The 12,953-nt window shown below is 39.0% G+C and overlaps 2 protein-coding genes across 2 annotated transcripts; both read left to right on the top strand.

Annotated features, from left to right (window-relative positions):
- Window positions 1-1,986: 1,986 nt before the first annotated feature.
- On the top strand, window positions 1,987-3,735 carry LOC122408497 (G-quartet DNA-binding protein TGP1-like). The gene has a single exon (XM_043415292.1). It carries the CDS (start codon window positions 1,987-1,989, stop codon window positions 3,733-3,735), a length of 1,749 nt encoding a protein of 582 aa, XP_043271227.1.
- A 2,273-nt stretch (window positions 3,736-6,008) lies between these two features.
- Window positions 6,009-9,480, top strand: LOC122408496 (sentrin-specific protease 1-like). Its single transcript, XM_043415289.1, has 2 exons — window positions 6,009-6,105; window positions 8,426-9,480. The coding sequence occupies exons 1-2, from the start codon at window positions 6,009-6,011 to the stop codon at window positions 9,478-9,480; spliced, it is 1,152 nt and encodes a 383-aa protein (XP_043271224.1).
- The last annotated feature ends 3,473 nt before the right edge of the window (window positions 9,481-12,953 follow it).

Here is a 12,953-nt window from a genome sequence, read left to right as displayed (position 1 = left end):
TGGCACAAAGGCCCGAGCGAGCCGGCGGGCAATGCTCCGAACAGCGCCACTTGATAAGAAATCAAACTAAATCATAATTTCTTTATTCTAATTGTTTTCAAACTTTTTATTTATCAATATGAGCGTAATTAGGCTCAAAATGTCGGGAAAAATAGCCGCTATCAAAGAAAAATAGAGAGAAGATTAAAGCTTGTAGAAAATTTGTGTTATTTCAAATAAAGCGAGATGCTTGATCACAGCGCATGCGCAGAGCTAAGCGTTCATGGGCTATAGGAACCCGAACGTGACTTTTTCCAATTTTACGGATAAAATTAAAATAAATGATATTAAATAAAACAATGAAGCCAAATCGCTTAAATAATTAAACAATAAGAATTGGCATTGAAATTTCATTATTTTTAAGTCGTGTAGAGCGGAAAATTAATCAAAGCGGAATTCGGCGCATCGGGCAAAATAGCGATCAGCCAATAGCAAGGCGCGAATTAAGGCAGCGAGCCAATAGGGAAGCCCGTTACAAAAGAATGCGCAGAACGCGTCCGAAACTGAGAAATTCGGCGTTTGAGAGAATTTAGAGTGGGGAACGGGGTATAAGAGTCGGTGCACGGCTCATTCGGTAGGCAGTTCACCCTACCTCTAGAACCAACTCGGATCTCCTAGAAGAACTAGCAAACTCAAATAGAAAAATACACTCTATTCTGATATAACCTAAAATCCTTTTTCCTATTATTCCTTTGGATGCCTGGGGTATCGGTGAGACTCGGTGACGTATCGATCCCGTAGTCCAGGGTCCATTCCACATAACCTATAATTTCCGAATTTTGCTGCACGGGGCATTGGTGAGACTCGATGACGTATCGATCCCGTGGTCCGTGGGCAGAATTACCTAACCTAGTGAATGCTCAGGACATTGGCGAGACTCGGCGACGTATCGAGCCCGTGGTCTGGGGTTCACATCCTAACCTGTCTTGTGTTTTTGGGCATTGGCGCCATTCGGCGACGTTTGAGGCCCGTGGTCAAGCACAAACTTTCCACCTAGCATTTTTTTTGGGTTTATTGAGAATGGAGGCGGTAAATAAATGATTTTCTGATTAATTATTATTAAATTCAAAATTGTTTCATAATTTATCCGATTTGGTTGGGTCGAACGAATTAATTAGCATTAGAATTAAATAAATCAATAATCCGCACCCCATTTGAACCATTGTACGACTCCAAAGTCAAGATAAATCGTCTAATCAAATTATAATCGATTATAACAAATAACAAGCAGATAAAAGCGTTGATTCAAGAGGCAGCGGTAAGGCTAGAGTTTGTATAGCATCCAAACGATCACAAATTGAAAAAAATTGTAAAAACAAAAGCGTACAACACTCTTGAATTGCTAGGAAGCGTAAGAATTCAGGGTCAAGCGGTTAGGATTACAGGACATCGGTTGTCAATTAGTAGTGTTGCGAATTTCATTATTTTTTGTTTGTTTTTTGTCTGAAAAATCTCATGCAAGCGGAAAGGAGAGGCAATAGAATAAGCAGGGGCACGATAAACCATAAAGCGTTCTTTATTGTATAAACAAAAACAAAAACAAATTTGAAAATTCAATCGAAATTTCATACAGTAAAACGCTCCGTTTTTCCGGGTCTTTCGAGTCTTCTCTCGCCTGACTTGGTTAAACAACGCGGACAGACAAAGATTAAAATTAAAAAAGCGTATCATTTTGTAAAAACATAATTAAAATTAAAAAACGCGTATCATTTTGTAAAAACATAATAGTATTGTTTAATAAATTTATTTTGTTATCTTATCAACACAATTCTTGTCTCTCGTCTCGTTCATACCTGCTCCTTTTGAAATTAAGGTAGCTCGAACCGACGCGTGGCGGCGTTCAGGCCGGGTCGGCAAGAGCGTTACGTTACAACTGGCGCCCGAACAGGGACAGGTATTGCAAACGAGCGTGAGATTTGTTGAATGAAATTAATTAATTACGTCAAAATGGCAGAGAAGACCGACAGAAACGAAACAGCGAGAGATTCCGGGTTCCAAAATCCCGATGAGCGGACGGCACAAAATGTCGATTTGACTACCTCAATTCCTCCTCCAGGGGCGGGGAACATTTTTAATGAATCTCGCGGTAACTTTGGAATTGAACAGCAAGAGAAATTTGACGATGATAATAAAGATCAAAATGAAGAAATTAAAATGGAGGAATTTGAAACCCCTAAATCGAATAAAGGAAAAATTGAATTCGCAGAATTAAATCATGAGCTATTGATGAGCCTAATCGACGCAATGAAAGAAATGAAAACACAAGTACAGAGCATGGCTAACGAGATTGCACGAAATAATCAGGCCACTAGCGATTTGAGGTCTGAATTTACGGAAAAATTCAAGACTCTGCAAGCTACAATCGCTAGTGACGTTCACAGAATATATGACCCAATTAAACGTCACGTAACGGGTTTAACAAAAATAGTTCAGGAAAATGAGTCGAAAAGTGCCGTTATTGAGGTTAGTGTGGCTCAAATACAACTTGACGTCAGCGCAATCAAGAAAAGGGTGGAGAATCTCGAATCTAAGGACAAAATCCATAGTCCGAACACTGAAAGCACCCGGATCGTCCCGAAGCCCAGTAAAGTAGTTTCAGATGACGAATCCGAGAACGAAGAGGAAAAATATGAGCCCGAGGAGAAAACAGATAGGATTCGGACGATGCTGCCAACGGACATGCATCCGAACAAAATAAAAATTAAACCTCCCACGTACGATGGATCGGAAAGGAAAAGACCGATGAAGTTCATTAAGGAGTTCCGGCGGTATTGTGAGGTGACAAATCCCACAATCACTGAAATGAAATATTTGCTGGGACAGTGTCTCGAGAAAGCCGCAAAAGAATGGTGGGTTCTTATTGAGGACCGTGTAGAGGATTTCGAGGAAGTGGAGAAAAAATTCGTGGAGCGCTTCTGGAGCACGGATGTACAGAGAAAAGTGAGGAAAGACCTTGAATTCGGACACTATTCCGATAAGGACAATAAAACATCTAAAGTGGAGTATACAATCAACATTTTCGGAGCCGCGAAGGATCTCATCCCTCCTCCAAGCGACGAGGACATAATTGCATCACTCTCGCAGCATTATACGGATGAGATTCAGGCAACTATAATAAGCCGTGGATTCAAAACACTGGAACAATTAATTGAATTCCTGGGAAAAATCGATAGGCATGGACCAATAAATTCGAAAAAGGAAAAAGAGGCTTCTCCAAATCAAAATCAGAACAAAAATGAGCAAAGGCCATTCCGAATGCCTCAAAATAACAACTGGAATAACCAGGGTGGATTCCAGAACAATTTCAACCGGGGAAATCCAAACTGGAACCAAAATAACCGACCCAATGGAGGTTATAACAACAACAATGGCTGGAACAATCAACAGAACCGCAATTTCCAGCAAAATTACAATCAGAGGCCCAATAATGGCAATTATCAACAAAATTATAACCAGCGGCCAAACAACGGATATCCTCAGCAGAATCGAAATAATGGAAATAATAATCAACAGAACGGATATAACCGACAAAATCAGAATCCGAATTGGAGACCGCAACAGAACAATGGAGGATACCGACCGCCGAACAATCCAAACGATCATCGCCAAACTAACGAACGACAACGGCCAGAAATTCAAGCGATAGAGGTCCACCAAGAGCCTCAGCCGTCGACATCTCGGGCGGGAAACGAATAAACGTTGTACCCGTGCTTAATAACAATGATCAGAGTGATAATAAAGCAAACAAACGAGGTACAACGGAGAAAAAGAAGAAGATTAAGAAAAAAGGATCTCAGGATGGTTTATCGGAGGACCTCCACAAAATAAGAGATGTAAACAAACAAAAAAACGAAATTCAGGATATAAAAGTGGCAATAAATACGATTTTTACGGATACTAGGGAGTTTTTAATGGAAGAGGGAGTAAATGAAGTGGCTTTGCCATTTATAGAGTGTCCAGAGATTTATGCTAAAATAGAAGGGATTCAGGTTACAGCATTAGTAGATTCAGGTTCTAGAGTTACCACGATCTCTGAGGAATTTTATTTGGAGAATAGGGAGATTTTAAAGGATTGTCCACTTTTGCCTGTCACGGGAGTGACGGTGAAAGGAGCAATAAAAGGGAAATTAACGAGAGTAAAGAATCAAATAATGGCGATGACTGAAATTGGAAAAATTAAAACCTACATAAAATTTTTGATAGTGCCCGGCTTGATTAGGGATGTGTTGCTTGGCGTAGATTCTTTGCAACCGCTTAAAAGTTTAATTGACCTGGGAGCTATGTCTCTCCAGGTGAAATATAATGAAATTATTGATGTAGTACCCACGATAGGGACTACGGAAAAAGAAAATTTTTTACGAGAAATTGTTTTTGAAGAGAAAGTTAAAGAAATAGAAGAAGAAGAGAATTTTAAGCCGGAGCAAAATTTGAAATTTGAAAAGAGAAATATTGAGAAAATTTGTGACCCAATCCAAAACTTGATTTTTGATAATAGAAGTGATGAGGAAATAACTCTGGAAGAGATTAATGAGATCGTGGAACAAACTGAGCTCTCATTAGAACAAAAGCAAGCACATAAAGAAGTAATTTGGAATAGAAGGGAAGTCTTTCGTAAAATAACAGGTAGAATTTCAGTTTATGAGCATCGATTAGATATCACGACGGATAAGCCGATAGTTGCACACGCTTACGAGGTTCCTCTAATGCATAGGGAAAAAGTAGATAAAGAAATAGAAAAGTTACTAGATTTTGGAATAATACAGAGATCGAATAGTCCGTGGATTAATCCGATAATCCCGGTAATTAAAAAAGATGGTACAGTTAGACTTTGTTTGGACGCTCGAAAGTTAAATCAGGTTATGGCAAACGACCATGAGTCAGTACCAAATATGGAGGAAATATTCCAAAAATGTCATTCGGCAAAGGTTATGACAACGTTAGATCTAACAAACAGTTTTTGGCAGATCCCTCTTCATCCAGATTCAATGAAGTATACTGCGTTTCGATATAGGGGAAAAGTTTATGAATTCACGGTCACGCCTTTCGGGCTGAAAACAAGTACTGCCGCATTACTGAGAGCATTAGACATCATTCTCCATGGTTTGGGAGATCATGTAATTAATTTTGTAGATGATCTATTATGCATTTCTTCTAATTTTGACGAACACATGAGACATTTAGACGAACTACTAGAACGACTGCAACAACACGGAATGACAATTAAATTGAAAAAGGCTAAATTCTTTCGGGAAGAAGTAGAGTTTCTAGGTCACATCTTGACAACTAAGGGTATAAAGCCACAGCCAGAGAAGATTCAAGCAATTCATGATTTCCCTGCACCTAGAAATTTGAAACAGTTGAGAGGGTTTTTGGGATTAATCAATTATTATACTAAATTCACAAAAAAACATGCAGAGGAAACAATCCCGCTTTTGAAATTACTGAAGAAGGAAACAAAATGGCGGTGGGAAGAACCAGAGAAAATTGATTTTCAAAGAATTAAAGATTTATTCGTAGATGACGTTCTTTTACAACATCCAGATCCAGAAAAGAGATTTATTTTACAGACTGACGCAAGTAGCTATGCTTTGGGGGGCACCCTAGCTCAAAAAGATGAAAATGGCGATTTGGGAGTGATAATGTTTGCCAGTAGAACACTGAAAGGGGCCGAGCTAGCTTACACAACCACCGAGAAAGAATTACTAGCAATTGTGTGGTCTTTGAAGAAATTTAGAACTTATTTACTTGGGGCAAAAATTGATGTTATTACAGACCATCGAGCCATCACATTTTTGAAAAATTGTCAGTTATTAAATGAGAGACTAACTCGATGGATTTTAGCGATTCAAGACTACAATATCGAATTCGAATTTTGTCCCGGGGAGAGAAACGTAGTGGCCGATGTGTTAAGCATATTAAATCCACCAGATACTGGGGGGCGAAAGGGCAAGGAGATAGTGATCAGCACAATGTTAGCGATCAAACCATCGAAGGAATTGGAACAAATGATTAAACAAATAGGAGTTTGGCAGGAAAGGGATGACAGAATTAGGGAAATCAGGGAAGGTTTGGAAAATGAAAACAACGACAAACACAAAATTGAAAATAATATTTTATTGAAAAAAGTTAATCAAGAGTCCTGGAAAATTGTTCTGCCAAGAGAGATCCTCCATCCTCTGGTATCTGAAACACATCAAATGTATGGTCATGTAGGAGTTAAAAAGATATGGAAAATAATTACAGAAGATTTTACTTACCCGAGACTGTACCACTCTATCAGACAGATTCTTGCTTCTTGCGATTCTTGCCAAAGAAATAAAGTCCCAAACCAGCATTCATATGCGGCACAGCAGAATATCGTTCCGGAGGGGCCGGGAGATATTGTTTCAATTGATTTTTTTGGTCCTTTACCCGTGACGAAAGGAGGAATGAAACACATCCTCGTCACAATTGATGCTTTTTCCAAATTTGTTGTTTTATATCCCTTAAAAGCGGCAACAGCGCCAGCAACAATTAACAAAATCTTTAACCATTACATTCCCGAATTTGGAAAACCGAAAAAGCTTCAATTTGACCATGGCACGCAATTTACTTCGCGATTATGGCTAGGGAAATTAGCGAGCGAGGGAATTCAGCCAGTTTTCTCTTCTATTAGGCATCCGCAAGGAAACATAGTAGAGAGAGTCAATCGAGAGATCGGTAGATTTTTTCGAACGTTTCTAACCGATAAACACACCGACTGGCTGAAATGGGTCAAAGTTATCGAGGATTGTATGAATGAAACGCACCACGAAACGACTGAAATGACACCAGTCGAGATTCAGAAAAACATTAAGCCTCAAAGAATCTGGAGGAATTGGATTAAAATAGAGAGAGATGAGGAATTAGATGAGGAAGAAGGGATCGAAGCCAAACTGATGCTTGCTAGGGAGAGAATAGTCAGGAAAGGTAGAGAAAGAGCAAGAAAGTTTGATTTAAAACACAAATTAATTCAATTTAATGTAGGAGATTTAGTTTTGGCCAAAGCGTGCAACGTTAGCGACCCTGTAAATAAAAAAATGGCCAAATTCTTCTCGATTTACGAAGGGCCATATAGAATTAAAAAACAAATAGCCACCGCAACATTTATTCTTGAAAATCCGGAGACCGAGATGGAAAGAGGCATGTACCACGCCGCAAATCTGAAAAAATACAAAAATTGATCAAAAACACGAATTACAAATTAAATTACCAGGATGTATTGTTATAAACCATGTAACTTACCTTTATTACTTCCAAACGTATCCGCTGGAAAAAGTTTTCAAATTAATAAAAAACTTACAATTTTATGCTCAGGGTGACGTCAAATCGATACTTACCTGAGAGATCCATATTCTTTCTACGGGGCGACCTAAAACACATAAAAACAATAGAAAAACACAAAAAAATAAATAAAATCGAAAAGAAAAGAGAAAATTACATGTTTATTACTATTTTTATAAATAATAATAATTTTATATTCAAAAATTCAATTTCCGATAATAAAAATGTTGATTGTTCAAAAGTTACGAACAACCACACTGAATTACTAATTCAAATACTCTCAATTTCAAAATAACGTATTTACGCAAGTCAAATTATCGAAAAATTGGAAGCTGTGCACAAAACAAGCAGTGTCATGCTCCATCTCACTCTGCAGATTCCCTAGATCTCGAAAAACATATTTCCGATAGTAAAAATATCAATATTTTTGAAGATAATCATCAAGAAAGGTTAATTATGCATCATTATGGCTTAATTAAACGAGTTATGACTCGAAAAACCATTAAAACAATCAAAAACATAATTTTCTGAATTCTGGTAACGTCGCGTTTCTGTAGCGGCAAACTTCAGACGGTACCCGTAGCGAGGACCCTAAACTTTAGTTCTCGAACAATCCGCCATCCGCGAGTGGCGCTTAGAGCAGCCGAACTCGCGTAATAACTGCCGATATCGAACACCCAACGGTCGCCATGTTATTTGCATTACTTGCCCACGAACTGTTGTACTGAGAGGACGAATCTGCAACGGAACGATTAACAATCTAAAGATTTATGGAATTTAGGACATAAGGAAACAAGAAATAGGTAAACTGGATGTTGTATATAAAAAAAAAAAACACATAAAATGAAAATGAATTTTGATGAAATATAGGAAAGAAAGATGGAAAGGGGAACTCAAACGGACAACATCGTTTCAATTGATTTCAAACAACAGACAGGACCTGATATTGGAATATGGTACGAAAGAAAAACAGAAGAAACAATGAACAGAGAAAAAACGAATAAAGAGGAGATGGGAGAAGTGTGTCTTGTGAGAAATCCATATGCTTCAAAAAAAAGAACTCAAAATCAATTGACTCAAACAGCAAGAACGACGAAAGAGAAGGCTATGCAGACTGAATGGACACTAATTGCGATCGATATAGAGGACTCGCAGAAACCAAACCGTGAATTTCTCCTCAACTACATAGCACGTCATCATTTTTTTGCGGGTCTGAAGGATCAATTCAAAGTTCCTCCGATCATATCGCCGATTAAAGAATATGTCACGCGCATAGAAGAGACAACGGATGATTGGAGAACGTGGAAAGTGGGGGAGTTCATGTGGAAGAACAATCAGGAAAATACGGAGCCGAATGGGGAAAATATGAATGCTAGAAATGAACAAGACAAGCAGAGAGGGGAAAAACGGAAACAGGTGATCAATGGTAAAGAGAAGCCAATAGAGACAAAAACCAAAAAGCTGGTCAGACAATGCGAGAGGAGTAAAGAAATCGATGAAATAAAAAAAGAAGGAGAAGCGGAGAGTAAGCAAAAACAAACCAAATTAGTTATGAGAATATCGGAAAGGGATTTAATGACCCTGGATAATGATAATTGGTTAAATGATGAGGTAGTGAATTGTTATTTGCAATTAATAGCGCAAAGAGGAAATATGAGTCAAAATAAATACAAAACGGTGTATGCCATGGACACTTATTTCTTCCCTCGCTTGCATATCAATGGCTACTCCGCCATAAAAAGGTGGACCAAGAAATTGAATGTATTCGCATTCCAAATAATTCTCGTGCCTATTAACCTGGGGAACCACTGGTGCCTATCGATAATCGACCTTGAAAAAAAACGAATTCGTCATTTCGACAGTTTCACGAGGGAAAATCCAAGGTATTTCGAGACATTGCTGGAATACATGCAGCAAGAAGCAGTCGGGAAAAATGTGAGGCCAATAATCCGGGATGAATGGAAATTGAAGACTGAGAAGGACATTCCGAAACAAAACAATGGAAACGACTGTGGAGTCTTTATGTGCACATATGCAGAGTATGTCACAGCAGATCGTGAGATGAATTTCACCCAGAAGGACATACCTGGGGTACGCGCGAAAATGCGAATGCAGATTGCCAGAGGAAAATTGGAATAAGCCCCTATAAAATTTCATTTTTTTTTATGATTTTTTAGCTTTGTTTTGTTGTATTTATTTTATTCTACTGTTGTTTTTGTTATAAAACATTAATTTGTAAATAAGGAAGGGTGCTGATTACCCTGGGAGTTACGAATATTCTTGTTAAAACGCTAAAATCATTGACAATAAAATGGCGTCCATTGTAAGAAAAAGGGGGTTTCTGAACATACAATAAAGCACATCGCTTGTGTTTCCTTCTTGTCTCTTGCGTTTGTCTGTCCCCTCAATCTGAAATGAGTAAACAAGGAAAGGGAAAAAGAAAAAAAAAAATTTATATAGATTGTAAATTACGAAAAAAAAAAAATTATTTACTGATGAGCCGATGTTCTGGAACCCGCGAACCTGAAAGAGAAAACAAAAACGATTACAAAAATGATAAAAATAGCAATAGAATAAGAAAAATGGCTACTTACCTGTAGATTTGCTCCAGAAAACCTAAAAATAAGAAAGGGAAAGGAAAATGGGGTAAAAGAGATTAATGAGAAAGTAAAAGGAAACAATGGAGTAGAATAGGGGAGAAATGATAAGAATTTGGAGTAAAAAGAATCAATGGAAAACGAAATTAGTGACAAGAAGAATTAAGGGAGTACGAAGAATAGGGGATGGAGTAGAATAGGGGATAGGAAATTTGAGAGCGGGGTAGAACGAATAAATAGATAAATGAAAGGGAAAGAACCTGAAAATCAAAGAAAAAAGAATTGAAGAAAAATAAACCTAAAAAAAAAAAAATAAAAGAACATAACCTGTAAAATAAAATAACCTGAAAATAAAAGAACATAAACCTGAAAATAAAAGAAGAATGAATGGTAAAAAGAATAAAGAAAAAGAAACACGGCGCTGAAATAAAAAAAAAAAAACAAAATAATAAATAAATAAATAATAATGATGATGAAAACCTGAAAATAAAAAGAAAAGTGGGGATAAAAACAATAAAGGGAGTAAAATAGACGAATAAAGAGGGAGTGGGAGTAAAAGGAGATAAAATGGACAAATAAAAGGCTACGGGTGAAAGAGGGGGAAATATAAATTAATGGTAAGACAAAAGTAACAAAAGTGGGGTAAAATGGACAGAAATAGAGAAGTAGGGAAAGTGAAAGGAGTGGGGATAGAGAAAGAGTATAAAAGTCGGAGCAGCAGGCTCCGGAGCATCATTTGAGCCGCAGTCAAGCTTCGAACAACAACGGGAGCTGCCCAAGCGATCGAACGACCTCGGGAGCTCCACCGTATTATCCAAAGCGACTTCGACAATCTAAATCTTCACGACTACCGAGATGCGAATCGACCCAATCATCCCGGGAGTTCCAACGCCTTCTCCATGGCCAGCGACCTGGGAAGGAAGCTTCGAAATCATCGTGTTGGAGTTCCTCAACCCAACGAACTTCTCTTACACCACTCCTACCAAATTTAAGGAGCTGTGTGCGTTCGAGGAGCAGTTATTCATCGACATCGCAGAAAGAAACCACTATCCAAGGGTTCATGCTTCCATCGACCGAATATACGCGGTCGTCAGTCAAGAAACGGCCTACAGAGGGAAATTGGTCGACGTGGAAGATGGAGAAGCTACCTTACTGCTTATCGATAGAGGGGTCACACTCATGCATCCGGTTCATGAACTACAGAATCTACCGCATCAGTACGTGAACGTGCCTTCTTTTTGCACAAAAGCATTCATCTCGGGAATCAAACCGTTCTATGGGAACAAATGGGAAATGACCTGCAGCCTCCATTATCAACGGAAGCTGGTCGACCGGAAATCTAGAATCACCATCGTCGGCGATCATCCCACGAAGGAGGGTCACGAAGTTCACCTTTTCATAACTCCTCAACGGGTCAATCTGGGAGAAAGCTTGGTTAGGCACCAATATGCTCTACCAGGTGAATATGAATTCAGCCTTCGAGATGACATCACTTGTGCAACACCTGAAGAAATACAAAGATTGGCGAGTGGAGAGCAACTACAGGAGCCTTTTAATCCCATTGAGGCAGAGCTGAGACAACTAGAACATCTGCGACTCCTAGATTTGGAAGAAGAACAAATGAATGAGGTCAATCAACTCCGCTGATGGAAGACAAGCTGAAAAACATCAAGATCATCGAGAAACCTGTAAATCATCATCTTCAAGACATCATCGCCCTGTCCTCCCTTTATCCCCAAATCAAATCGCATTTTTAAATTGTCTACGGTCCCAATCCCATTTTCGGCTTTCGAAAGTTTGAAATTTTGTATTTTTCTTTTGTTTTGACTCTTTAAATGAGTTTTTGAGAACAAAAAGCATCATTTCAAAGATCTTTTTGTTCTGGGGGGCATTTGAGACGTAACACTCGCGTGGCGGCCCGAGCCCGCTCGAACTATTAGATACTGCGCGTGCGAAAAACATCGCGGCGCGATGACGGGCGTGCGTCCCAACCGGCGGCCATATTGGCGACTGGCACAAAGGCCCGAGCGAGCCGGCGGGCAATGCTCCGAACAGCGCCACTTGATAAGAAATCAAACTAAATCATAATTTCTTTATTCTAATTGTTTTCAAACTTTTTATTTATCAATATGAGCGTAATTAGGCTCAAAATGTCGGGAAAAATAGCCGCTATCAAAGAAAAATAGAGAGAAGATTAAAGCTTGTAGAAAATTTGTGTTATTTCAAATAAAGCGAGATGCTTGATCACAGCGCATGCGCAGAGCTAAGCGTTCATGGGCTATAGGAACCCGAACGTGACTTTTTCCAATTTTACGGATAAAATTAAAATAAATGATATTAAATAAAACAATGAAGCCAAATCGCTTAAATAATTAAACAATAAGAATTGGCATTGAAATTTCATTATTTTTAAGTCGTGTAGAGCGGAAAATTAATCAAAGCGGAATTCGGCGCATCGGGCAAAATAGCGATCAGCCAATAGCAAGGCGCGAATTAAGGCAGCGAGCCAATAGGGAAGCCCGTTACAAAAGAATGCGCAGAACGCGTCCGAAACTGAGAAATTCGGCGTTTGAGAGAATTTAGAGTGGGGAACGGGGTATAAGAGTCGGTGCACGGCTCATTCGGTAGGCAGTTCACCCTACCTCTAGAACCAACTCGGATCTCCTAGAAGAACTAGCAAACTCAAATAGAAAAATACACTCTATTCTGATATAACCTAAAATCCTTTTTCCTATTATTCCTTTGGATGCCTGGGGTATCGGTGAGACTCGGTGACGTATCGATCCCGTAGTCCAGGGTCCATTCCACATAACCTATAATTTCCGAATTTTGCTGCACGGGGCATTGGTGAGACTCGATGACGTATCGATCCCGTGGTCCGTGGGCAGAATTACCTAACCTAGTGAATGCTCAGGACATTGGCGAGACTCGGCGACGTATCGAGCCCGTGGTCTGGGGTTCACATCCTAACCTGTCTTGTGTTTTTGGGCATTGGCGCCATTCGGCGACGTTTGA

The sequence above is a fragment of the Venturia canescens genome, chromosome 3 (genome assembly GCF_019457755.1).
Source record: "Venturia canescens isolate UGA chromosome 3, ASM1945775v1, whole genome shotgun sequence".
NCBI classification, from domain to species: Eukaryota; Metazoa; Arthropoda; class Insecta; order Hymenoptera; family Ichneumonidae; genus Venturia; species Venturia canescens.
The sequence above is the reverse complement of the archived record's forward strand: the minus strand, read 5'-3'. Positions and strand labels throughout refer to the sequence as shown.